Source organism: Sphaerodactylus townsendi, linkage group LG13 (assembly GCF_021028975.2).
Source record: "Sphaerodactylus townsendi isolate TG3544 linkage group LG13, MPM_Stown_v2.3, whole genome shotgun sequence".
Taxonomy (NCBI): Eukaryota; Metazoa; Chordata; class Lepidosauria; order Squamata; family Sphaerodactylidae; genus Sphaerodactylus; species Sphaerodactylus townsendi.
In genome coordinates, this window is record NC_059437.1 from 54063771 (window position 1) to 54091541 (window position 27771).

The window sequence follows — 27771 nt, forward strand, 5'->3', positions numbered from 1 at the left end:
GGGCCTCCTTTCCCGGCACGTGTTTGCGTAAAAACTTTGCGTAAAAGAGCTTCCCACGACGCCTGCTGGAGAACGGGGCAGCAGCCTGGCCGGAGAGCCCGGGAGGCGTGCCTGTTTGCCCGTCCGCCCCACCCGCAGCTGCTTCCCGGAGGCGCCGGCCGCCCCTTCCTCCTTCCCCGCCGGCCCTTTGCCGCTCGCTCTCCGGCCGCCGGCTCCAGGCTGCTCTTCCCGGGCCAGGTGTGCGCCATGGCGGCGGCGGCGGGCGGGGGCTGCTGCGGGGTCCTCTACAGCTTCCTCTTCGAGTACGACACGCCGCGGATCGTGCTCATCAAGAGCCGCAAAGTGGGGCTCATGAACCGGCTGGTCCAGCTGGCCATCCTGGCCTACGTCATCGGGTAAGCCCGGCGGGGGTGGGGGGACCTACCTGGGCGTGGCACCTGGCCGGGGCGCGCACGGGGCTCCTCCGGGGCTCCCCACCTGGGGGACCGCTTTAGCGGCCAGAGGTGGCGAGCTTTGCAATGCCGAGGGTGTGTGTGTGGGGGGGAGAACAGCTGTCCCTCCTGGGCCCGCCTGCTGGGGGGTCCAGGCCGCCGTCCCCTGTTGGAAACATGACCCCCCCCCCCTCGGGGCTGGAGAAGCCGTTCAGCTCTTGTCGGAGTGCGGTAGAGCGACTGGAGACGACGGGGCTGCCATTTCCACGCCAATTGCTTATCTTGATCCGGCCCCTCCCATTTTTAGCCTACCTTGCAGGGTTGGTGTGGAGGTTGATTGCCTGAATTTCTAGGAAGAAGAGGGGAGGTTAAAAACACGCGCGCACACCAGGTGGCTAAATAAAAAGAAACAACCTTCTCCTTTTTAAAGTGGGGAAGGAAAGAAAGAGTCAAATGTTATCCATATATTGTTAATTGATACTGTCTATGTATTGATATTTGATATGTTGATGGATTGTTAATGTATTGTTGGTGTATTGTCAATATACTGATTTATTATTCATGTCTTGATAGTATGGATTTAGTACTGATATGTATTGATGTAGTGCTGCTGTTACTTTTACTAGCAAAGTGTAAGGGGGGATATAAATCCAAACTCCTCTTCTTCTTCTTCTTGGGGTGTTTAAGTTGCCATCTGAAATTTCATTCTTATTATTTAATATTTTTGTTTTTATTAGTATTTACTTTGTTATAATGAATATTGTTTTAATATGTTGTTAGCTGCCCTGAGCCCTTTGGGGATAGGGCGGGGTATAAATTGAATTACAAATACAAACAAATACAAACTGTACAGTTTAAAAGCTCGGACAGGGTCACAAGCCCTCCCTCAATGCCCTTTGAAAAGACACAAAAGTTTTGTCTCTTCCCCGGTTTGGTCCAGTTCAAAAGGTAATCTTTCTAAAACTCTGCCTGTGGGATGGCTACCTGGTTTGGTATAGTTAAAGGCACAGAACCTGACCTGGACGGCTCAGGCCAGTCCAACCTTGTCTGTTCTTGGAAGCTAAGCAAGTTTGATCCTTGTTAGAAGAAGAAGAAGAAGAGTTTTGGATTTATATCCCCCCTTTCTCTCCTGCAGGAGACTCAAAGGGGCTGACAATCTCCTTGCCCTTCCCCCCTCACAACAAACCCCCTGTGAGGTGGGTGGGGCTGAGAGAGCTCCAAGAAGCTGTGACTAGCCCAAGGTCACCCAGCTGGCGTGTGTGGGAGTGTACAGGCTAACCTGAATTCCCCAGATAAGCCTCAACAGCTCAGGCGGCAGAGCTGGGAATCAAACCCGGTTCCTCCAGATTAGATACACGAGCTCTTAACCTCCTATGCCACTGCTGCTCCTGTTAGCACTCGGATTGAAAACCATCAGGGATTCACTATTCAGAGGCAGGCAATGGTCAAACCACCTCTGAAGTCCTTTCCCTTGAAAATCATAAGCGGTCACCAGAAATCCGCTGGGCCTTGATAGTATCTTCCACCACAGCTGCCCGTCTTAAACTTTTTTCCTTTTGAAAGCAAGGAAATTCCCATAGCTGGGAACCTTGACCTCTCCTCTCCTCCCCCTCTGCTGTTAAACTGCAGGAAACAATTATGTCTCCAGTTACAGAAACACAGAACCTAGAAGGGGAGAGGGGGGAGGATTTGTAGTTTTGTCGAAGGCTTTCATGGCTGGAATCACTGGGGTGTTGTGGTGGGGTTTCCTGGCTGTGTGGCCGAGTTCAGCCACAGATGCAGACGAAATGTTAGGAGAAAATGCTACTGGAACACGGCCATACAGCCCGGAAACCCAACACCCCAGATTTGTAGTTTGCTTGTTCAGAGCTTAAGCGGCTCCTGCTGGATTTAAAGGAAGAGAGAGACCCAAGGCGATTCCACTTGTGAGGCTCCTCCCCGTCCCCCGCCCTCACAACCAGAGGAAGATGGAAGCTCAAGCAAGCCTTTGTTGGCATAGACAGCAGTACAACAATAATAAAGAAAACAGATTAAAAAGCATATACAATACAGGAAATACATGTTAGGACGAAGGAAATCTACTGGCGTTTAGTAATTTCCAGGAGACAGTCTGCCACTATCATACAGAGAGAAGGATCAGGGTTGTCCAACAAGTAGTGTAATCTAATTAAATCGGGGAGATCGGGTAAATGTAAAGGAGTGAGATTCACATACTTGGATCTGATTTCCTTGAATCTGAGACAGTGAAGTAATTGGTGGGCCAGAGATTCAACTGAGCCATCGTTACATGGGCACAATCTTTTAGCCTTTTCTTGCTTATTAAACCTACCGTGTAACAAGACAGAAGGCATAACATTAAACCTGGTGAGCATTATGGCTCTCCTTTGAACAAGGTTTATTAAGCAATACAGGTAGTGTGCCAAGTGGGAGAGTTCAAATGGGAGAGAAAAATACAGGGGGGAGCATGTTTTCTTGGCTGCGGTGATTAGGGTAGAGAACTCTCTATCCATGGAAGCGTGTTTTAAACAAAACTGAATTAAAACCGAGGATGAGGACGGGTGTTTAAAATTCTGAAATTTACTATTCCTTTAAGAGGTCTTAGATTGGAGTAACACTGTTCTGGATTGCACAATAAAAGACATAAGATGTCATTGTTAAATACTGTAGTGATTGGGGAAAAAATACTTAAATGTTAAAGTTCACTGTGAGAAACTTCTGCCATGACCAAACTTTGTCAGTGTTTTGTGGAATAAACAGGAATTTTTAGGAAAATGAAAGTTTTACGGTATTATTCTGAAATGGAGAGCAAGGAAAATTACTGAAGGGTTGTTTAGAGATAACAGTGTGTTATGACAACATGTGTAAGAAGGGCCTATGACCATTTCAAAAATATTATACACCTTGGCTTGAGGCTGCCTAGATTTTGAGGCTCTCTGCTTCAGCCTACCTAGCCTCCAGGTAAATCCGGCACTGCAAACAGGTGCACATGCCCCTTGGCTACAGGGGAAAAGTAATCCGGAGGTAAACAATCCCGCTCCAAACCGAATTCAAGCTGGAGATAATGGCATAACCGTTTTTTCCTGTCCTGGCATTTGACCCAAGTAAGATGGTTTGGCTGAATGGCCCATGTTTTTTTGATGATTCTTTGCCAGTTTTACTGCAGTGGTTAAAGTAGGATTCCCACAGGTCATCTTTGGGGCGTCTTAATAGATACAAAGTTGAGAAGCACTGGAATAGCTTTGGATATTTCTAGCATTAGGCAGAAAAGTTTTCAATTGCATGCTCTGGATAAGAACATAAGAACTAGCCTGCTGGATCAGACCAGAGTCCATCTAGTCCAGCTGTCTGCTACTCGCAGTGGCCCACCAGGTGCCTTTGGGAGCTCACATGCAGGAGGTGAAAGCAATGGCCTGCTGCTGCTGCTCCTGAGCACCTGGTCTGCTAAGACATTTGCAATCTGAGATCAAGGAGGATCAAGATTGGTAGCCATAGATCGACTTCTCCTCCATAAATCTGTCCAAGCCCTTTTTAAAGCTATCCAGGTTAGTGGCCATCACCACCTCCTGTGGCAGCATATTCCAAACACCAATCACACGTTGCGTGAAGAAGTGTTTCCCACACGTTGCGTGAAGAAGTGTTTCCTTTTATTAGTCCTAATTCTTCCCCCCAGCATTTTCAATGGATGCCCCCTGGTTCTAGTATTGTGAGAAAGAGAGAAAAATTTATCTCTGTCAACATTGCCCCTATAGAACTAACTAGGATGCTGAAATATTTTGTTCTGCACTGAACCCTTATTTTCTGCCTGATAACAATATTTTAACTTCGTTCCAATCCTAACAGCTTTTCTTTTTAGCCGGATAGATGCACCATTTCCTTTGGCAGAAACAATGCAGGAGTCCCTCAAGCCCAGAAATCCTGTCCATGCGGAAGAGCAGACATTGAATCATTAACTCTTTTTCCCCCCCTTTGGTTGAGGTTTAGAGTCCACCAGAAGGGCTTGCTTTTTAACACCTCTTATTGCTAAATTTCTTGTTTCTGGGATCCCCCAGAATCCAGACTGCAGAGCTCAGTTCCCCTGGAGAAAATGGCTACTTTGGAGGGTGGATCCTCGGGTGTTATCCCTTGCTGCAGGCTCCCCCTTCCCCAAACCCCACCTTTCCCCCCCAGGCTCCATCCCAAAATCTCCAGGAATTTCCCAGTCTGGAGTTGGCAAGGCTACAGTCAGCTGAAGTTACGGGAACCTTTTCTATTGTAAGATCAGCAGCTGCTCCACCCTGACATACTTTGAGGTGTGAAACGTTGGCTGTCGGCCTGTTGTCTCAAAGCAGCTGCATAGTGTAGTGATGGCGAGGGACATGTTCTTTTCCCTCAGGTTCCTTAAGCCAGGGGTTCTGGAAATTTAATTTGTCTTTTCTCTCTCTCCCCTTCTTTGCAGCTGGGTGTTCGTGTGGGAAAAAGGTTATCAAGAGACAGATTCGGTTGTGAGTTCGGTAACCACAAAGGTGAAAGGACTTGCCGTGACCAACACCTCAGAGCTGGGCCTCCGGATCTGGGATGTGGCGGATTATGTGATTCCGCCTCAGGTATGCTTCTTGGGGACATGTTTTGTGGTTTTCCTAGGCTGACATGTTGCCTAGTGCACTGCCCATGGTCAGAGGATTACCTGGTTCTTCTTTTTAGTTTTTAAACTTGCCTTCTATTTTATATTTTAATCCTGCCCTCAAGGCACTCAAGACATCTTTTCAATATGAAGCATGTGATTGCCTGCCTTTTAGTTCCCACAGCAACCTTGCAAAGTAGATCAGGCTCACAGCATTTGTCCCAGGATTATCCAATGAATGAGCTCTGTGGCATAAGGGGGATTTGAGCCTGGGTCTTAGGCTGACTCTCTAGCTCAGGGGTGTCCAACTCTAGCGCTTCGGATGTTCACGGACTACAGTTCTCTTCGGCTCCAATTGGCCATGCCAGCAGGGGCTGAGGGGAATTGTAGTCCATGAACATCTGAAGAGCCAGAGTTGGAAACCCATTCTCTAGCTACTGTGCTACCCTGGATTTAGTGTGGGAGGACCCTGAAGGACGTAGCGTTCTTAACAGGTTCTGGCAAAGTAGAAGAAGAAGAAGAAGAGTTTGGATGTATATCCCACCTTTCTCTCCTGCAGGAGACTCAAAGGGGCTTACAATCTCCTTGCCCTTCCCCCCTCACTACAAACACCCTGTGAGGTGGGTGGGGCTGAGAGAGCTCCGAGAAGCTGTGACTAGCCCAAGGTCACCCAGCTGGCGTGTGTGGGAGTGTACAGGCTAATCTGAATTCCCCAGATAAGCCTCCACAGCTCAAGTGGCAGAGCAGGGAATCAAACCCGGTTCCTCCAGATTAGATACACGAGCTCTTAACCTCCTGTGCCACTGCTGTACGTTTCCTGTTGGGGGAGGGAGTACAGAAAAAGCCTTTGAGGGGTTCCTGTTGGCAAGAGTGGAGTCACCCAGTCCAAGAAAGGGAGGGACAGTGTTTTGGGGGCTCCTCCCTCTCCAGTGCAGGAGGGGCTATTGAACATGGGCTCTTGGAGACCCAGAAAGCAGTCAAAGCTTGGTGGTTGTGGGTTTTCCGGGCTGTGTGGCCGTGGCCTGGTAGATCTTGTTCCTAACGTTTTGCCAGGGTGGTTTTTGCCCCACACGTGCACAAAACAGCTGGTTAACTGGAAAGAAAGATTAATGGGGTGGCCGGATTCTCCTTTCTTAAACTGGTTCCTGTGTGCTGCTGTCTTAATGTTTAACTTGGTCTCTGTTTGTTCTGTCTTTGGTTTCTTTCATGTGTGCCAGGATTGCCGGGGGTGGGGTGGGGGAGGGGGAGTCCTCTTTTCCCTCTTCCTTGTGGATGAGCTCTGGCTCCCGGAAGATTTTGCAAGAATAAATTGTGCGAGTCTCTCGGGGCCCACCGACTCCCGCTTCGTGTTCCTCCTCCTAGCAGAACCTGGTCCCAGTTGGTTTTATGAAGCAAGATTTATTTTCTTTTTAAGAACGTCTCCTGTTCTTGTTAGTTCGTGGTGTTTCACTCCTGCCGTGCAGTGTGGGGTGATCCTTTCATTTTGCAAACAATGGCATCGGAAAGGAAGGGCCATGGGGAACATTTCCCAGCTTCCTTTGCAACCGTGAGGTTTGGGACAGTTTTTGAAATTAAAAATGATAAACCTTGATTTAAACTTCAGTGCAACTGGTCTGTCAATTTCGGTTTCAAAGCCTTTATTGGCATATCATGATATTAAAATAAAATGTTAAAATAAAATAGAATGTTGAAGAAACGAAATAAGAAGGGGTTAAACTACATTTGTTCTATACATACAAATACAAACCAAGTAGTGAATCGTATTGTTGAGGGCTTTCACGGACAGAATCACTGGGGTGTTGTGTGGTTTCCGGGCTGTGTGGCCATGTTCTAGTAGCATTTTTTCCTTTTAAAAATGCTACTAGAACGCGGCCATACAGCCCGGAAACCACACAACACTGCAATTAGTGAATCATTAACATTCAATTATTTCGAGCAGAAATTTGCAACAGTCTCAGTAAATGTAGGATCAGGATTATTCAAAAGGGTTTGGGATAGGAACCCGAGTCTGCAAGGGCCATAGCAAGTAATGGGATGGAATTTGCATATCTGGTCTGTCCAGGAGGTGCCTGGAACCAGTGTCTTGCTGTCCTGCCTCAGTGCCTGGCGACCGGGGTTTGTTGAACTGAATGACAGGTCTGCTCCCTGTTCCCACAACTGCCTGCAGATGCTTCCGGCTTGGGTATGCCAGCTTTATCCTGCTTTATCCCTTGCAAAATAACATAAATCAGAAGGATGAGAGGGAGTGCAGTTGGAGATGGTCTGGTCTTCTCTTCTTCTGCTGTCTTTGAACTGACCTTCCTCCCCAAGTGACTGACTTTTGGTTTTTATTGCTATGCAGTGATTGTTGCAACTTCTGCATTTGGCTTCTTGTTTAGCTGCATTATGGGAAACTGTTAGGCAAATGTTTGGATGGCTGGGTCAAATCATGCTCCTTCCTTCTGCAAATTTCCTCTTGCCACATCTGGGCTCTCAAAACCTCCACAGCCCGTTTGCTCTCCTCCCTGCCCACAGCACATGACTACACTGGCTTTGAACGCTTTGAACGTTTTCGACTCCTGCTTGAAGTGAGGTCTCGTGGCTTTGCAGCAACAGTGCTGTTTGTCAACAGTCCGTTGCTGACACAGTGGTTCTGAGCTGTTAGAATTTCATTATGATATCCCAGTTACTCAGCTGTTGTCAGGGAGACACGCAGCCAGTGCGCATCAAAAAGGATATTGAAGAGATAGAAAAAGTGCAGAGAAGGGCAACGAGGATGATTGAGGGACTGGAGCACCTTCCCTATGAGGAGAGGCTGCAGCGTTTGGGACTCTTTAGTTTGGAGAGGAGACATCTAAGGGGGGATATGATTGAAGTCTATAAAATTATGCGTGGGGTAGAAAATGTTGACAGAGAGAAATTTTTCTCTCTTTCTCACAATACCAGAACCAGGGGGCATCCATTGAAAATGCTGGGGGGAAGAATTAGGACTAATCAAAGGAAACACTTCTTCACTGGCGTGTGATTGGTGTTTGGAATATGCTGCCACAGGAGGTGGTGATGGCCACTAACCTGGATAGCTTTAAAAGGGGCTTGGACAGATTTATGGAGGAGAAGTCAATTTATGGCTACCAATCTTGATCCTCTTTGATCTGAGATTGCAAATGCCTTAGCAGACCAGGTGCTCGGGAGCAGCAGCAGCAGCAGAAGGCCATTGCGTTCACATCCTGCATGTGAGCTCCCAAAGGCACCTGGTGGGCCACTGCGAGTAACAGAGAGCTGGACTAGATGGACTCTGGTCTGATCCAGCTGGCTTGTTCTTATGTTATTATATAGTTGGGGGGGTGGCCTTTGAAGTACACAGTGCTTATTTTAGTAGGAAAAATGGTAGCAAGTCTGTGTCCCTTCTCTCTGTGGAATTCCAGTAAACAGGATCAAATCTCCTTGATGTGTGTTAACTCACGGCTATTCCTATGTTGTATTTAGGGTGAAAATGCTGTCTTCATTATGACCAACCTGATCATCACATTGAATCAGACACAAAGTAGCTGTCCAGAGGTATGCCTCATCTTTAGAAGAAGAGTTTAGATTCATATCCCCCCTTTCTGTCCTGCAAGGAGATTCAAAGGGATTTATAATCTCCTTTCCCTTCCCCCACACAACAAACTTCTTGTATGGTGGGTGGGGCTGAGAGAGCTGCAAAGAGCTGTGACCAGCCCAAGGTCACCCAGTTGGCATGTGTTGGAGTGCACAAGCTAATCTGGTTCCCCAGATAAGCCTCCACAGCTCAAGGGGCAGAGCGGGGAATCAAACCCGGTTCTCCAGATTAGAGCGCACTTGCTCTTAACCACTACACCACACTGTCTCTCAGCTTGTCTTTTAGTGTTTTTCCTACCCAAAAATCTAAAGCAAGGCCATGCAATGTTGGACGAATGAAGGAAGCTTCATTCCCTTATATAAAGCAGTGGTGCGACCGCACTTGGAGTCCTGTGTCCAGTTCTGGTCGCCGCATCTCAAAAAGGATATTGAGGAGATAGAAAAAGTGCAGAGAAGGGCAACAAGGATGATTGAGGGACTGGAGCACCTTCCTTATGAGGAGAGGCTGCAGCGTTTGGGACTCTTTAGTTTGGAGAGGAGGCGGCTGAGGGGGGATATGATTGAAGTCTACAAAATTATGCATGGGGTAGAAAATGTTGACAGAGAGAAATTTTTCTCTCATTCTCACAATACTAGAACCAGGGGGCATACATTGAAAATGCTGGGGGGAAGAATTAGGACTAATAAAAGGAAACACTTCTTCACGCAACGTGTGATTGGTGTTTGGAATATGCTGCCACAGGAGGTGGTGATGGCCACTAACCTGGATAGCTTTAAAAGGGGCTTGGACAGATTTATGGAGGAGAAGTCAATTTATGGCTACCAATCTTGATCCTCCTTGATCTGAGATTGCAAATGCCTTAACAGACCAGGTGATCGGGAGCAACAGCCGCAGAAGGCCATTGCGTTCACATCCTACATGTGAGCTCCCAAAGGCACCTGGTGGGCCACTGCGAGTAGCAGAGAGCTGGACTAGATGGACTTTGGTCTGATCCAGCTGGCTTGTTCTTATGTTCTTAAGCTAGTCTATGCTTATTGCTGTCCACTTTGTGTTTTGAGCTTCAGGCTTTACATGATTGGTGATGAAAGTGAGTGGAGTTATAGCTGTTAGAATATCTCTGCAGGGCTGTATGCCTATTTATTTATGTATCTTTATTTGTTAAAAAAATTTAGTCACTGCTCACCAGGGGGTCTCGCAGTGACTTACAACACTTAAAAACAACATCATAATAAGTTAAAAAAATCAACACAAATCAGATAATGCCTATAAAATATTAAGGTACAGGATTCAGCCCCGCACCATTATGAAACCAGCTCAGAACATCTGGTTAACTCCCGAAAGCCAACCTGAGCAATTCGGCCTTAATAAACCCTTTGGAAACTGAGCCAGTCCTGCTGGACGCCGGGTCATCAGAGGGTGCCTTCCACAAGGTAGGGGCCATCACTGAGAAAGCCCGTTCACAGGTAACAGGTAACCAAACCATCCTGGTGAGTGTACAATTTGCAGAGCCCGTTCTGAAATCCAAACAGTTCAGAAATAACACGTCCTGTGTGCCTCTTTGTGAGCCAATTCCAAGTGAAAGCCAGTAAAATGTCAAAAGAGGTCGAGGCGGTGGGGAGTCAGTATCTTTTAGGCTTTTGCTAACCACAGTTCTTCCTCTGTAGCTTCCAGATAAGACAACCACGTGTTCTTCTGATAGCGACTGCACAGCAGGATATATCGGCACCCACAGCAACGGTAAGCGTTGGCTCTTTGATAAAAAGTGGGCTCTGTCATGTGTTTGGTTTTTCTTGGTAGCAGTGAAAACAAGTTCAGAATAAATTCTAAGTCTGAATCTGGTGCTTTAGAAGAATGAGAAGAAGAGTTTGGATTTATATCCCCCCTTTCTCTCCTGCAGGAGACTCAAAGGGGCTGACAATCTCCTTGCCCTTCCTCCTCTCCACAACAAACACCCTGTGAGGTGGGTGGGGCTGAGAGAACTCTCAAAAGCTGTGGCTAGCCCAAGGTCACCCAGCTGGTGTGTGTTGGAGTGCACAGGCTAATCTGGTTCCCCAGATAAGCCTCCACAGCTCAAGCGGCAGAGTGGGGAATCAAACCCGGTTCTCCAGATTAGAGTGCACCTGCTCTTAACCACTACACCACTGCTGCTTCTTAGAGCAGTTAATTCACAAACTGTTAATATGTGCATATTCCTTGCATGCTCACCATTTACCTTCAGTCACACGGTAAAGATTCTTGTGTCCCAGTAGCAGCTGCTACTCAAGCAGCGCTTTTAAACACAGATCTCCAGTGGCTAATCAGAAGTCCTGCTGAGCAAAAGCCTTCCATGTTCCCTAAAACACTCCATGGATGCCAAGAAAGGTGTTGGAGAGTGCCGTGGTGCTCATGGGAACGAAGTTTGGGATCTCTGGTCTAAGGAAACCTCATAGGTCCATTTACATAAGTTGTTGTACCCTTCAGCTAGAGCTGCCGAGCCATCGAAAGAGAGCTGGGATGAGGAAGTGGGCCGACTGCTATGGGAAGAGGAACGAGAACAGCTGCGGCAAGAGCGTGAAAACCTGCAAAGAGACCGGGATGCATTGACTCGCAAGGAGAGAGAGCTGGCTGCCTTGGAGAGGGAACTGAAGCAGCAGCAGAACAGGACAACCCAAGTTGGAGTCTCCGCTGTCACTGGTACAGCCAGCCAGAGAGGCGGCAGCTGCTGGAGTCCTGCCACCTTCCAAGGACCCGGCTCCCCGCCAGAACGCCAGCGGCACCGGGCGTTGGTACCTCCACCTCCGACCGATTCCAGCCCCTGCGAGTAATCCACGCTGCGCCCTTGCGCGGCGGGAAGGGCCATGGAGAGGGATACCACAGGCCTCCAATACACTGCCACGTTTCGATGGGAACGCTTCCAAACCTCCCTTTACTTCATCTTGCAAATCCTCGATGCCCACATGGAGGGAGACTATGATGATTTATATATACCCGGTCTGAGCCCGAAAAAATGCGGGACATCGGGTTTCCAGTCCTGGATGGGGCAATGACAGTCGACTGGTTTGGTGGACTCTTTTGAACCTGCAAGATGAGGGATAACTCGCGCGGTGCCCGCGATTCCTCCAGTTCAGGGGCCTCGCTTCCAAGATCCGGCGTGCTGAAAATGAAGCTATCCTATTCACCATCAAATCTATCCAGCAAAGGCAACCGCTCGTTTGCAGAATTTTGCCCGTGAATTTCGGATAGGCGCGGTTGCTGGAGCTCCCTCCTGAATTGGCCTGAGCGCGTAATCGCGAGAGATAAGCCCTACCGGATGCTAAGGTCAATGCGGCAAGTTTGCGTGAATGCGGTGTTTTTAATTCGGATCCCCGCACTAATTGCACAGATTGGATCAGAATTGGGATCCCAAGTGGCGTCTCGTTTGGAATCACGCTTCGTGCCGGGGGCCTAATGTACGCAAACCCGCCCACTCACGACTCAATACCGGGACCACCAAGCCAAGCTTCCAGCCCGGCCCATACCGAGACCACCTCCGAGCGTCGTCGCGGCTGGGATTGTGTCTTTACTCGCGAGGACCAGGTCATCTAGCCGCCAACTGCCCGAAAAAACAGAAGCCAACCGCTCCGGTTGCACCCGCGATTCGCCAAGCTTTCGCACCACGCCAAATCCGGGCCCCAACGAAGCGCGTTCAAAGGCAGTTATTGAAGGCTGACCCAGAGGTGGGGGAAACGGCTGTGTGCTTAACTGTTCAGCCCCATGGACATGGAGTTGGAGCTCCAGACAGCGGTGAGTGAAGGCAGCTCCATCACAATCCAAGCGTTTCTGGCCAACCCCGCTAAGCATACTGCTCAGTATTATAGCCTCAGCCCTTGTAGATTCTGGCTGCTCCCATTGCTTAATGCGGCCCCAGGTGGCGGAGGAACTGGGTCTAGACCAGTCCCCTGGCTAAGCCCATACCATTCACCCAAATGGACGGCAGTCCTCTCGGGAGCGAAGGACCGGCCCAGTTCAAAACGCAACCGGTCCTCCTCCGCTAAGCGCCGACCATTGGGAGAAAATTAGTTTTATTCTGGCGCCAGTGGCCAAACACTCCATAGTTCTGGGCAGGCCATGGTTGTTGTTGCATGAACCAAAATTCATTTGGAAAGAAAGGATCTTATAATTCACTGACCCCCCCTGCGGTGAACACATGAATTGGGGAAAACTCGGCTTCTCCTGGGACACCCTATTCATCAGCGATGCCCGCTCTAACTGCTCCCGATTCTACCGACATTCCACCGGCTTACCAAGATTTGGCCAGAGTATTTCAGGAGCAAGAATGCGATCAGCTGCCACCCCATAGAGACACTGACTGCAAAATCGTAATACAGCCAGCGCAGCTGCCCAAAGGTAGAATCTACCGCGATGAGTCCCAATGAGGAGAAGGAACTTCGTGCCTTCTTACACTAGAACCCCGCTCGGTGGTTCATACGGCGGGCTACCAAACACACACACGCTGCTCCTGTATTGTTTGTAAAAAAGAAAGATGGCTCTTTACGGCTCTGCACCGATTACCGAGGACTCAATGCAGTCTCTCTGTCCAATAAATACCCTTTGCCGTTAATCAAGGACCTTCTAGACGGATTAAGCAAGGGACGCATCTTCACTAAGTTGGACTTGAGAGAAGCTTACTATAGAGTCAGAATTGCTGAGGGCTATGAACACCTGACTGCATTTAACACGGTTTGGACAGTTTGAATACTTAATAATGCCATTCGGGTTAAGTGGGGCCCCCGGAGCTTTTATGGCCCTTATCAACGAAGTTCTCCATGATTTATTGTACAAGGGAGTAGTTGTGTATTTAGATGACGTTTTAATCTATTCGCAAACCATGGAGGAACATGAGGCGTTGGTTCGAGAAGTATTGAAACGTTTGCTCAACAACTCCCTCTTTGCCAAACTTTCGAAATGCTGTTTCCACCAAACCTCTATTCACTATTTGGGTTACCGGATCTCGCCCGAGGGCCTCAAGATGGACCCTGCTAAGATTGATGCAGTCCTCCAGTGGCCTGCCCCTACCAACCGAAAGGAGCTCCAATCTTTTCTGGGTTTTGCTAATTTCTATCGTGACTTTATACCCCAATTCGCTGAACTGACTCTCCCACTCACAGACCTCTTACGCACTAAGGGTAAAGATCCATTGACTGCCAAACCCGGGGCCCCCCTTTCCTGGTCTAAAGAATGTCAGACAGCCTTTCAGCTTTTAAAATCTGCTTTTACTACCGAACCTATCCTGAAGCACCCTGATCCGATCTCCCATTAGTGGTTCACGTGGATGCCTCGGACAAAGCCTTGGGGCAGCCCTGTTGCAGAAAAATAAAGATGGTAGGCTGGTTCCGTGTGCTTATGTATCCAAGAAATTATCCGGTGCTGAGCTCAACTGGACTGTAGGGGATAAAGAGACTGCGGCCATCAAAGTAGCACTCTCCACTTGGCGCCACTGGCTGGAAGGGGCTAACACCCCTTTCAAGTTTGGTCGGATCACAAGAACTTGGCCGCCCTCTCCACCCCCCTCAAGATGTCCGCGAAGCAACTTCAAGCGATTTCTTTTCTCGTTTCTCTCTTTCACGGTCCACTTTTTCCCCGGAAAAACCAATAAACTGGCTGATGCGCTCTCGCGCTTCACCCGAGGAGGTGGAGCTGCCTTACGGGACATTCCACGCACTGTTCTCTCCTCCCAATTAGGGCTGGCTGTCACCCGATCTCAGACATCCGGGCTTCCTCCTTCTCCTCACCATTCCCAGCCTGGTCTCTCCTTTCCTACGGAACTCGAGGAGGCGGGGCTCGCGCGAGCCTCCGACGGAGGAAGGTGACTCCCAATTGCGTTTGGAAAATGGCGTTTACGGCGTGCAAGGGATTGTTGGTAATGCCTCCCCTCCGTAAGCAGGTTCTCGAGGCCTGCCATGACGCTCGCTCGGCTGGATATTTCGGCTTCCTCAAAACTCTGCATTTGGTCAGCCCTCAGTCCTGGTGGCGCGCGATGCGCAAGGACATTGAGACGTATATTAAAGGTTGCTCTGTTTGTGCTGGAAGCCAAGAACGTCCGGGAAAACCCCATGGTCTGTTGAAACCTCTCCCGGTGGCCTCCCGCCCCTGGGAAGTCATCTCCATGGATTTTATTACAGATTTGCCAGAAAGTCATGGCAACACGGTCTTGTGGGTGGTGGTGGACTTATTTTCTAAACAAGCCCATTTTATTCCCTTTGCTTCCATCCCCTCCGCTCCTAAGTTAGCACGTCTGTTCATTCAGCATGTTTACCGTCTACACTCCGCCCCCGTTAAGGTGGTCTCCGACCGCGGCCCCCAATTCATTTCAAAGTTCTGGAAAGCTTTTCTAGGGTTGTTGGGGGCCGCCCCGGCGGTCGCCGCCCCTACCACGTTCAAAAGTGCCGGTGAGTCGGGAGAGAAGCGAACAGAACCCTAGAGCAGCATATTACGTTGTTACACCAACTATCACCAAGACAATTGGTGCAGCTGATTCCGTTTGCAGAGTACGCCTATAACAATGCGGTTCATAGCAGTACAAAAGACCCCCTTTGAAATTGTGTCCGGTCGCTCCTTCCCGCCCGTGCCACAACTACCTCTGGAAGCATTGGATCCTCAGGAGTTTCAACAATGGATTTCTTCTCTGGCCGAGGGTGGAAAATGGTCCAGGCTGCCTTACAACAGGCTAAAGACTCCCAAGAAAACTTCAAGCGGATAAGCACCGCTCGGATTTCCCTCTCCGTGTGGGCGCCTGGGTGTATTTGTCTACCAAAAACCTCAGAGACGTGCATAAATTTTCAAAATTAGGCAAGATTCGTGGGACCTTTTCAGATTACTAAAGTAATTAATGATGTCACTGCCCGATTGGACTTGCCTAATTCTCTTAGTAACATCCATCCTGTCTCCATTCCAGTTTACTCAAGGAGGCTCCCATTTCCGATGCCTGTCCAGACGCTCCCGACAGACCCCCACCGACTATTATTGATGGCCACAAGCATTACGAGATTGACGCCATCCTGGACTCTCGCTTTAATCGCAAACGCTTACAATATTTGGTCTCTTGGGTGGGGTATTCCTCTGGGTATAATCAATGGGTCTACTCCGAAAATATTGACGCCCCCGCCCTCATTTCTGCTTTCCATCGGGCCTTTCTGCACAAACCTGGGGGGGAGAAGTCTTTTTTAAGGGAGGCAGAGTGTAAAGGATTCAATGGTGTTGATGTACGGGCCAGCCGCCCGACCTTGACTACATTCCACAGCGCGGGCGACGGGCCAGCTTCTTCGACGGAGACCTTATCTCTCCGAGGGAGATGAGGCCTCCGTTCCCATGGGAATCCGGGAGGGGGAATGAGATGCAGTGAGTTATAACCTGTGTTTTTGGCGGGAGGTCTCATTCCTGCCACTGCGTGTACGTGAGCTTTCTAAGATGTCTTAATAAACGGTCTTTTACACCCAAAAAGCCTTTTATTTCTGCTTCTATGGAATTCCTTACACACCAGAAGTGACAAAGGTAGCTCTAGGAATGGATGAAAACTCTATGACTTTTCCCTCTGTACCCCTGACTCTTTCTAGCTGCAGCCAACTGCAATAGGGAGATGACCTTGGCCCGCCTTAGAAGCTTGTTTGATACTGTGTTTCCCCGAAAAGAAGACAGTGTCTTATATTAATTTTTGCTCCCAAAGATGCGCTATGTCTTATTTTCAGGGAATGTCTTATTTTTCTGCTCCACAACTGCATGCTCTGATGTTCTGTTCGACAGGCATGCTTCCAAACAAAAACTTTGCTACGTCTTACTTTCGGGGGATGCTTTATATTTAGCACTCCAGCAAAACCTCTACTACGTCTTATTCTCAGGGGATGTCTTATTTTCAGGGAAACAGGGTATCTGGGGGCTGGTTTATATGGTGGCAGGGTCTGTACAAGCTTCCTGAGATCAGTGGGCCTTACTCCCAAGAAAACCGCTTCTCTTGGTGACGGCCTCGTTCTGTCTCTGCAGGTATTCAAACTGGGAAATGTGTAGTGTACAGAGGCCGCAGTAAAACCTGTGAGATCTTTGGGTGGTGTCCTGTGGAGGATGACGAAACTGTACCCAAGTGAGTGATTGAGAGTGACTCTGAAATGTCTTGGGGGGGGGGGCGTGGAGGGGTGGCTACCGGACAGTTTGAAGAAGACTCTGTGTGTGTGTTTGTCTCCCCCCAAACTCCCTCTGCAATAGTGACTGTTGTTTTGTTAAACATCTGGCCAGCTTAAACCACTTTGGAAGGAGATGGAGGCTCAGCTGTCTTTTCAAAGTAGCCCTTTAGCAGTTTCAGGTGGGTAACCTGTTGATCTGCAGTAGAAAAATTAAGTTCAAGTTCTGCAGCACCTTACAGACCCATAAGATTTTCAGGATATAAGCATGTGGGTCTTTAAGGTGCTACTGAATTTAAATCTAGCCCTCTAGCAGAACTAGCGGCTGATCAGAGCTGTAGAATCTGACTTGAGATCTTGTTGTACTGCTTCCTGGTCACTCCCTCATATTGGAGGATTCCAGCCAGAGGTGGGATCCAGCAGATTCTCACCAGTTCCCGAGAGTGGGTTACTAATTATTTGTGTGTGCCGAGAGGGGGTTACTAATTGGGTCTGCTTTTCTGTTAGAAATTCCATTAGGTCCAAAAATCATAAAGTCCTGTTCTTTCCTATGTGGCTGGTTAGCGAAGGTAGAAGACGGGATAATTCTCCCTGTTGGGCTGTTTTAAAAACATGTTTTAGAAATATGGTAAAGTTCCTTGTTTAAGGGAAGTATCCTTCTTTTGATTTCTAGAAACAAAATTAAGTATTTGAAAGTATTAAGTATTTGACAGGCAGTCAATTAGAGGAGAAGTAGTTGTTTCTGTTGGCACTAGACGATAGGACTTGCTATAATGAGTTTAAATTATGGACGGAAAGATACCAGCTGGAAATTAGGAACTTTTTTTACAGTAAGAGTTTTTTACAGTAACAGAGAAATTATTAATGCCCCGCCCCTGGAATGCCCTGCCATGCCCCCATCATGCCCCGCCCAGCCCCATTGGCATTACGCCACTGTTTGAATCCCACCACCATGGGAACCTGTTACTAAAATTTTTGGATCCCACCACTGATTCCAGCTTGGAAGCAAATCACTAAAAACATTACGTGCAGGTCACAGTAGCTCTCTTGGTTAGTGACACCACTTTCTTTGGTTTCTCTCCCCTCTTCTCCCGTTCTCAATCCGTCCAGCCCTGCTTTCCTCAAGGATGCTGAAAACTTCACCCTTCTGGTCAAGAATAACATTTGGTATCCCAAGTTCAACTTCACGAAGTATGTATGCCTCTCTGAAGTATGTCTGCCAGCAGGGGCTGATGAGAACTGTAGTCCATGAACATCTGAAGCCCCAGAGTTGGATACCCCTGATAAAGGTTGTTGGGGCAACTGAGCAGGCTGCTAGCATTTCAAAGGATCACAGTCATTCCAGTGACTGCATAGCAAAGCAACCGTCTGGTTTGTTTAAACCCGTGGTGGAGAACCTTTTGGCACTCCAGATGTTATGGACTACAATTCCCATCAGCCCCTACCAGCATGGCCAGTTGGCCATGCTGGTAGGGGCTGATGGGAATTGTAGTCCATAACATCTGGAGTGCCAAAGGTTCGCCATCACTGGTTTAAACCATCTAGCAAGTGGATGAATTTGTAACCCTAAGTCACCATTTCATGCTGAAGATGGATTTAGCAGTTTGGGGGGGGGAGAGGGAGAGAGAGGGAGGGGAGGAGGAGGAGGAAGAGGAGTTTGGATTTATATCCCCCTTTCTCTCCTGCAGGAGACTCAAAGGGGCTACAATCTCCTTGCCCTTCCCCCCTCACAACAAACACCCTGTGAGGTAGGTGGGGCTGAGAGAGCTCCGAGAAGCTGTGACTAGCCCAAGGTCACCCAGCTGGCGTGTGTGGGAGCGTACAGGCTAATCTGAATTCCCCAGATAAGCCTAAACAGCTCAGGCGGCAGAGCGGGGAATCAAACCCGGTTCCTCCAGATTAGATACACGAGCTCTTAACCTCCTACGCCACTGCTGCTCAGAGAGAGAGAGAGGGAGAGCTGCCAGATGAGTGATCTTTTTAAAAAGTCAGGTGCATCCAGCTCACAATTTAAGAAGTATTGAGAATGCCAGTTTGCCAGGGGGTGGGGTAAATTGGCTTTAAATAAAATACTTAGGGATCTTTTTAGCTCATCCTAATGCTGGAATTTCTTCTGCCTCGCTCTTCTAGGCGAAACATTCTCCCCACCATTAATAGCACGTACCTCAAGTCTTGCAAGTACCACCCCCAAACGGACCGCTTTTGCCCTATTTTTCGCCTCCGCACTATGACAGATGCCGCCGGGCAGGACTTTCAAGAAATGGCTGTTCAGGTTGGTGAGATGGGTCCCGGGGGGGGGGGGGGGGGGCACACCTGCTGCTGACCCTTCCTCCCCCCAAAAAGGAAGGCTGCATTTTGTTTTTGTAGCTGGTATTTCTAGAAGTGCATTTTATGTTTTGGATCCATTAAAAATCCATGAACCATATGATGAAAAACTGAGACTTCAGTTTTGAAATATAACAGAGAAAATAAGCATAAGCATTTTTTATTGTCATTGTGCACGCACAACGAAATTTACAGCAGCATTCCTCGATGCACACAATGTCAGACTCATACCCCATCCTCACTTTCCCCTTCCTCCACCCATCCCTACACAGCCCCAAACACATCAACATGAAGCCGCAGAGTTCAGCGTAGCCACAGCTCTAGAGTAGAAGCTGTCTCTAAGCCTCTTTGTCCTAGTTTTGATAGACCTGTATCGTCTGCCGGATGGTAACAGTTCAAAAAGAGAGTGTGCTGGATGAGACGGATCCCTCAGAATTTTTTGGGCTTTCTTTAGGCTTCGGGAATGTAGAAGTCCTATTACTCTTACAAATGCCTGCTAGTCTTGTTGATTAAATGGAGCCTCCGTGATCAGAGGCAGTGTATCGCTAAATACTAGCACAGGAAGCTTTGGTCTCCATGCCCGTTGTGCTGGATTATGGAACACTCTTCTTCAAGGAAGTCCTGTTTGCCCAAATAGCTGGAACTTCCCACACCTGTCATGCCCATTTATTTAGTATGTATTTACTTAGCAAACATATTTCTGGTCTCTCTGTTATCAGTACTGTTCGCAGTGGCTTATATCAACAAGAATAACACCAGGAAGGGATACAGATGTTAAAAATGGAGAGAGACAAATTTCAAAGCAGCAATGTTTATTTTTTAAAAAAGCCATAACATTTAAAGAACAGCAGCTCAAAAAGCACTACTGGAGTGGCAATTTTTAAAACTGACAAGTAGGAAATGTAATATAAATCCCTTCTGTTCTAAATCTTAGAGATCTGGAGCTATTCTACTTAGTCTTCACAGCAGCCCTGTAAGGTAGGCAAGCCACAGGTTCAGGACCAGCTCACTGAGTTAGATGACCAATCAGGGATTGGAACCTGGGTCGAGGCCCAGCTGGATCTGTTGTGTGTGTTTGTCTTCAGCAAAACAGAAATCTCAACGTAACAAGCCTCGTACAGAGGCTGCATGGTATCACGATGCGGTAGCTGCTTCACGTCAGAAGCTTTGCTCTGTTTCTGGGTTGCTGTACAGAAAGGCTCTTCTCTTCCCACTGCTTCCTGTGTGATCTCCCAACATTGTTTAGGGCGAGATAGATCCAGATCCCATTGGGACCGTGGGGAGAGATCAGCTGTGAGGCCTAGAATCAGGGCATCTTGCCAAATGCCATGCGAAGCCTTCCACGTGGCAGCTACATTGTGAGACCAGGCTCTGCGCATGCGCACCCACTCTCTCCAGATCCTCATCAGCAAAGCACTTGTTTGTATTAACTATCACCTGTCTGCCCTTGTGCAAACATGGCTGTCCGGCAAGCCTTTCGGGCTATAGAGAACATGATTAACCGAGTCAATATTTGAATTTTTTTTCTGTCTTCTTGTAATCCAAGATGCAATTGCAGCAAATACTTTTGATTCCCATCACCTTGCCCTCATGTGCTCTTTATTCAAACTGGGCAGACCCTGGAGCTGGTATCACTTTCCTTCGAGCCTTCCTTTCCCCTGCTTCCCCCTTCCCAACTTGCTTTATGGGGCTATTGTAGAGATGAATGGGACAAAATACATTAACAATGAATTGGGGGGGGGGGGAATGAAATGAAAATGCTGTCAATTTTGGGCAAGTATCTGCAAGCGCCTTTTCAAGGCATCCTCAAACATTGCTGCTGTGTTAATACCTTTTAGGGAGGAAAGCGGACTAACAGAGATCCATTCAAATGGAGCTGGACTCCCCAACATGGCGCCTCGGGGTGCCGTGGTGCCCCTAACACCTTTATGGGTGTCAACGAAGTGTTTTTAGAAAGTGGTGTGGCCCGATGAGGCTCTTCCACCATCTTGGTGTCACCAGCCAAAATGCCCTCCAGCGGCTTTGCACAAAGCAAAGATTATCCCAATAACCTTGGGAGAGGCAGTCTTTTAGGCAGCCCTGTCTCAGAGCCATAGTGAGGGGGAACTGCGCCCGGGTCATGCGTACACCCTGTGCCCTGCCACGCCCCCGCACTGGCACACGCCCTGTGTATTACGCTCCCTGTCCCCTTGGCGCTACGCCACTGCCCTGTCTGTAGATGAACTTAACTGTGCCTGGTGCAGGGACTCAGGGGTGTTTTCTTTTTAATTTGAACACACATTTGCATCTTGTGTAGGGTGGAGTCATGGGGCTGCAGATCAACTGGGACTGTGACCTGGACAAACCTTACTCTCGTTGTGTGCCAAAATACAGCTTTCGGCGTATTGACAACAAGGATTCTTCCCACACTGTCTCTCCAGGATACAATTTCAGGTTGGGTGACATGATAACCAAATGTACAGGTTTGATGGCTGGGTGACTCCCCCTCTCACACATTCTGGGAATAAGAGTCTTCAGTTGTTTCTGTGCCCCAAAGATTGGTTAGAGTGTTCGCCACAAAACGTGCCCCAGAATTCTCAAGCACACTTCAGCAGTTCCGTAGCTGGCAAATCTGGAATTTCCGCCTTGTCTTCCGAGCAGCGTGTTCCCTAAAGATGTAGTCAGTTTGAAAGCCGCCCCTCACCACCTGTGAGGTAAACAAAACATGTACCTCACCAAACAGTTCCTCTGCACTGTGCCACACAGAGAAACACATCTTATCAGGATATGCCTCTGAAGATGTCAGCCATAGGTTTGAGTGAAATTAGCATGGTGGGTAGCGTGGTGGCCAAGTTTGCAGGGGGCATTCATTGAAAATGCTGGGGGGAAGAATTAGGACTAATAAAAGGAAACACTTCTTCACACAACATGTGATTGGTGTTTGGAATATGCTGCCACAGGAGGTGGTGATGGCCACTAACCTGGATAGCTTTAAAAGGGGCTTGGACAGATTTATGGAGGAGAAGTCGATCTATGGCTACCAATCTTGATCCTTCTTGATCTCAGATTGCAAATGCCTTAGCAGACCAGGTGCTCAGGAGCAGCAGCAGCAGAAGGCCATTGCTTTCCCATCCTGCACGTGAGCTCCCGAAGGCACCTGGTGGGCCACTGCGAGTAGCAGAATGCTGGACTAGATGGACTCTGGTCTGATCCAGCAGGCTGGTTCTTACGTTCTTATGAAATTCTAGGAGCAAAAACTATCAGACCGCGGCCACACAGCAGCCATTTTGAAAGCCGCTTCACTTCGCAATCCTCATAAGCAGCTGACCATTTTTTGTTTGTTTGTTTCCTCTCTTCAGGTTTGCCAAATATTACCAGACTGCTGAGGGGGTGGATTCACGGACGCTCATTAAGGCTTACGGCATTCGCTTTGACATCATGGTCTTCGGACAGGTAGCTGCCGGCTGCTTCTAAGAGTGATGCGCAAAGAGCATGGGTCATAGTGCAGTGATAGCAGAAACAGCAGCTGGCGGAATTTTGCCTCCTATGCAAATCTAAATGGCACAGGAGCATCCTTGGGGTCTGGTCTTGGCAACCCTCAGACCCTTGACTCTGTACAGACGCTAGGCCTTTTCCCATTGTCCTCCTCTCCACATTCTTCCTCCTTTCTCCATTTGTCTCTTGGCTCTCTGGTTCCTGGACAACTTTTCAGACATTCTGTAGTTCTACGCAGCTTCAGAAAACCTAAATGTGGTCTCAGCCCCTGTTGAACTGACAATAGATCCCTCCTCGCAGAAGCTGGATAGTGAGCCTTCTGCTGTTGGTTTATCTTTGGTCCCTGTGGTATCGGACTGTGCCTGGCCAGCCAATCTATGCTGCACCACCGCAAAGGCAAAGCCCACTGGGGGGGGGGGGGGATCTTGGGCCAGATGGTCTCGCTCGGCCTAACCAGCCCCACAGGATCGCTGTTGGGATATTATTATTATTCATTAAATTTATCTATTAAATATTATCTATTAAATTTAATAGACCGCCCACCCCCGAAGGGAAAAAGGAGGGAGGGAAGAAAACACGCGTCCCCTTGAACTCCTTTGAAAATTCAAAAATCTAATTTGATAAACTGGCAACCTGTGAGTGGACGTTATTTTGAAAAGGGTCAGGAATTGCTAATCTTACCCTGTACGATTCTGGACAGACGTGAGCTGGAAAACCTCTCTCTTTTTTTTGTCCCTTAAAACTGACTCTCAGCTACACTCAGCATTCAGCTGCTTCCTCCAGTCTGCTCGGTCTTATCGGGTTATTTTTAAGGATCTGTTTCTTTTTGGTTAATTTACTAAGTCGTATTTTTCTACGGGTTGGGTGAGGGGACTTCTCAGATACGTAGCAACTCCGCCCTTGTCGTGGAAGGCCGGTTTTTACTACTGGGCTAACATGAGGACAACGACTTTACATTTTAGTTATCTATATATATAAAAAGCAAACCGTGTATTTGTTAGTGATAGTATAACTCAGTAGCCGCTGGGCCAATTCCTCTGAAAATTCCCAGCCACTGTAGTCAGCCAGGTGAGAGTGTTGTTAGATGTTCACATACCTGAAATTTCACACCTGGCCCAGGTAAAACGCCTTTTTCCTGGTGCTCCATGTTGAAGGACATGCAGCTGCCTGTGTGTAACTGTCACCCTTAGAATGTTCGTGCAGCTTAGAATGTATGCTCAAATTTCAGATGTGAGCAGTGAAAACAGTACATAGGCAATAACTCGAGTGGAAGTGAAACACATACACATACATACACATGCAGGAGAGGGAAGGGAGGGAGGGGGAGGCGTGGCATGCAAGGGAAGAGAAGTGAAGGAGGGGAGAGAGTGAGGGGTGGCATGCAAGGGAGGGGAGGGAGGGGGCCCAGCATCTGGATATGGCCCACCCACCCTAGCAGAGGGAGAGGGAAGGGTCAGCGTCTGTTCCTTTCCCATTTCACCACAATAACCCACAGCAACGCGCGGCTGGGTACCACTAGTTTAAAATATATTTGGAACCTGCCTTTCTCCAAGAGGGCTCTAGGCAATTTATAAGAATGGGAAATAGCATCCATGAGGCAATAAGATCAATATGGTAATAATGTCACAGGGATCAGAGCTTCTCGGATGCAAACTTATTTGGATATGTTTATCTGTATTTTTTAGGCAGGAAAGTTCAACATCATTCCAACCATGATTAACATTGGCTCTGGCTTAGCTCTCTTTGGTGTGGTAAGTGCTGTCTTTCTTCTCTTCCACGTGATGATGTCAGATTATGACCATGGAGATCCGGATTTAAATCCCACCCCCTTGGCATGCTGGGTAACTTTGGGTATAAATAGACCAGATTTAAAAATTATTGTCTTTCACCTTCAACTAGGCAACAGTTCTCTGTGACATCATTGTCCTATATTTCATGAAGAAAAGATATTATTATCGAGAGAAGAAATATAAATACGTGGAAGACTATGAACTGGTGAGTGTGTCAGAAATCTGGCGTTTTCCGTACGCGGCTTCTGTTTGTAGTGTTGGTTTTATTGTTCCAAAGACCACGGCCAGCCCAATCCAGACCCCCCGGCATCCAGTGATGGTCCCCCCTGTGGTGCCATTTCACAACTCTGGTGGAGCAACCATGTAACTCTTCCAATGGGTGAATCACGGGTGAATTATCTTAGTCCTCTCTGTGGGCACGTGCAAACAGAGTGCCCCCCCTCACACATCTAGGCTAACCTGGGCCGCTGGGCTCGATTATTAGCATTAAACCTAAGACCTAGTTTTGTGAAAGCAGTGTAGGCAGCCCTGTTAAGCGCTGTTAAACCCCACTGATTTTCATGCGAAGAACTAAAGCACGATCCTTTACCTAGGAGTAAGCTCGGATGCTGGCAATGGGGCTTGCTTCTGAGGAAACCCTCCTAGGGTCGTGATTCACCCATTGGAAGAGTTACATGGTTGCTTCAAAGCAAAGCCACCAACTACTACCAAGCTTACTTCTGAGTAACGCATGCCTTGGAGCCACCTGTTTTTTCTAAACTAAAACCTCAGTATTCAGGTTAAATGGCCATGGTGGCACTTTGCGATAAATAAGTGGGTTTTGGGTTGCAATTTGGGCTGCACTCGGTCTCGAAAAGGTTCGCCATCACTGTCTTAGTCCACAAAGGAAGTGAGTTGCTGACTTGAGGCATGTGAGTGGGCGGAGAGGTCAGTTTGCCTTTCATTCCACAACCAGGTTTTTGTAAGCTATAGGAAGGGCAAGTGATGTTTTTAGACTAAAGCCAAGTATATTCACTGCAGCATTTTGTGAACCTTCTTGCTCGTTTGCTAGCAGAGTGTGACTAGGCTTACTTGACTTGCTGAAAGACCAAACCCAAGAATGGGCCCTTTTGACCTAAGAAATCTTCACTGCTACTTACAGATTTGCAGTGATGCTGCCTATAAAACTAAGTGTGAAGGAGCATTGAGAATGTATTGTCGAAGCCTTTCATGGCTGGAATCACTATGGTGGTGTGGTTTTTCCAGGTGTTCCAGTAGCATTTTCTCCTGACATTTCACCTGCATCTGCTACTGCTACGTTACTGGAATATGGCCATACAACCCGGAAAACCCACAACACCCTAGCACTGGAAATGTGTACAGGAGGGTTTTTAAAAAAACAATATTTCCTTGGTGTTTGGAATATGCTGCCACAGGAGGTGGTGATGGCCACTAACCTGGATAGCTTTAAAAGGGGCTTGGACAGATTTATGGAGGAGAAGTCGATTTATGGCTACCAATCTTGATCCTCTTTGATCTGAGGTTGCAGATGCCTTAACAGACCAGGTGCTCGGGAGCAACAGCCGCAGAAGGCCATTGCTTTCACATCCTGCACGAGAGCTCCCAAAGGCACCTGGTGGGCCACTGCGAGTAGCAGAGAGCTAGACTAGATGGACTCTGGTCTGATCCAGCAGGCTAGTTCTTATGTTCTTATGTTCCTCCTTTCCAAGGGAAATAGCACCTCTTACGGATCACAGGAAGAGAGCCCGCAGGACCGTGATGTCAGATGACCACTCCAAAATGTCTGCTGTCAACTGAGTCCTATTATTTTCACGTGTATGGACTGTGAAGGAGATGCTGCTGCTGGATTATTCTTTCTCAGGAATGGGGTTGAGCGATCTGGCCCTTTTTACTGCAGACAGGAAAAGAGGCCCATTCAAATGGTCTGATATTGCTGTCAGGATACCCTGCCGAAGGCCAGGACTCCCCTAGGAGTCATGGGAATGTGAAAGTTGGGATATTTGGTGAATACCTAACACTTTCTGTGAAAGTGTGGGTCTGCAAAACCTTATGAGCCTCAAGTAATTCTGCTGACCCTTTGCTGATCCTGTGGACTCAAAGAGGTAGGCATGCCGTCAACAGTGCCTTTGTATGTCTAGAAAATATCCAGAGGCTCTTCCGTCCCTTCTAGATCCATGCTATGTCTGTGCCACCCCAAATCCCTCTTCTCTTTGGAATCCTAAACCCCAGCCCCCTCCTTTTGGCTAGAAATTCTGCCTGCTTTTCCGGTCACAAAGGGTGAAAACAGGCAACGGCATTCTAAGTATTAATTGTGAACACTTTGCTGCAGGAAGACACCAAACGCAAAACTCAGGGAAGGTTGTTGTAGAAATCCCAAACGTCAGTTCCTAGCAATCTGAGAGGACAGGGAACAAACGAGATGTTTGAACTGGATGAACGTGGACATATTTGGGGGTTTGGAGACCGGCCAGGTCATTCTCTGCTCTTCCCGTTCCGCTTTTGGGGTTCCCCGGAGTTCACTTTTAACCTTCTAAATGTCTGAAGAATGTATAGATATACCTGCACTTTTGGAGGGTGAGGGCGGGGGGGGGGGGGAGTACAGAAATCTGAAAACAACTAAATGCCGACAAAAGAGCACAATCTATTTATTTTGCACAAAATATAGAATTTTTGGAAAGTAGCGTCTGGTCTCCGGCCTCCTCTTTTCTCAGGTATTGCAGAAGTTCGATTAATTTGGGCCGCAAAATACTAATGTGGTTTTACTTCCTTGAACTGTACATGTTTTTATGCCCTGACCTGGACAACCCAAACGAGATCTCAGAAGCTAAGCAGGGTTGAGCCTGGCAAGGATTTGGATGGGGTCAGTGCTATCAGGGGTCAGTGCTATCAGTCACAGACCAGGAAAGGGATTTGGGCGTCTTAGTTGATAGTTCCATGGGAATGTGAACTCAATTCATGGCAGCTGTGAAAAAGGCAAACTCTATGCTGGGGATAATTAGGAAAGGAGTTGATAATAAAACTGCAAGGATTGTCATGCCCTTATATAAAGCAGTGGTGCGACCGCACTTGGAGTACTGTGTCCAGTTCTTGGTCAGCCAGATCTCAAAAAAGCGCGCGATATTGAGGAGATAGAAAAAGTGCAGAGAAGGGCAACAAGGATGATTGAGGGACTGGAGAGGGCAACAAGGATGATTGAGGGACTGGAGCACCTTCCCTATGAGGAGAGGCTGCAGCCTTTTGGGACTCTTTAGTTTGGAGAGGAGACGTCTGAGGGGGATATGATTTGAAGTCTATAAAAAATTATGCATGGGGTAGAAATGTTGACAGAGAGAAATTTTTCTCTTTTCTCACAATACTAGAACCAGGGGGCATTCATTGAAAATGCTGGGGGGAAGAATTAGGACTAATAAAAGGAAACACTTCTTCACGCAACGTGTGATTGGTG

At 48.0% G+C, this 27771-nt stretch overlaps 1 protein-coding gene across 1 annotated transcript; it reads left to right on the forward strand.

The window, feature by feature from the left end:
- Positions 1-27006, forward strand: P2RX4 (purinergic receptor P2X 4). Its single transcript, XM_048514956.1, has 12 exons — positions 1-395; positions 4867-5014; positions 8497-8568; positions 10273-10345; positions 16604-16700; positions 17848-17928; positions 18868-19009; positions 21359-21495; positions 22401-22494; positions 24222-24287; positions 24436-24531; positions 26036-27006. Exons 1-12 carry the CDS (start codon positions 247-249, stop codon positions 26093-26095), a joined length of 1215 nt encoding a protein of 404 aa, XP_048370913.1. The 5' UTR covers positions 1-246; the 3' UTR covers positions 26096-27006.
- Positions 27007-27771: the final 765 nt, after the last annotated feature.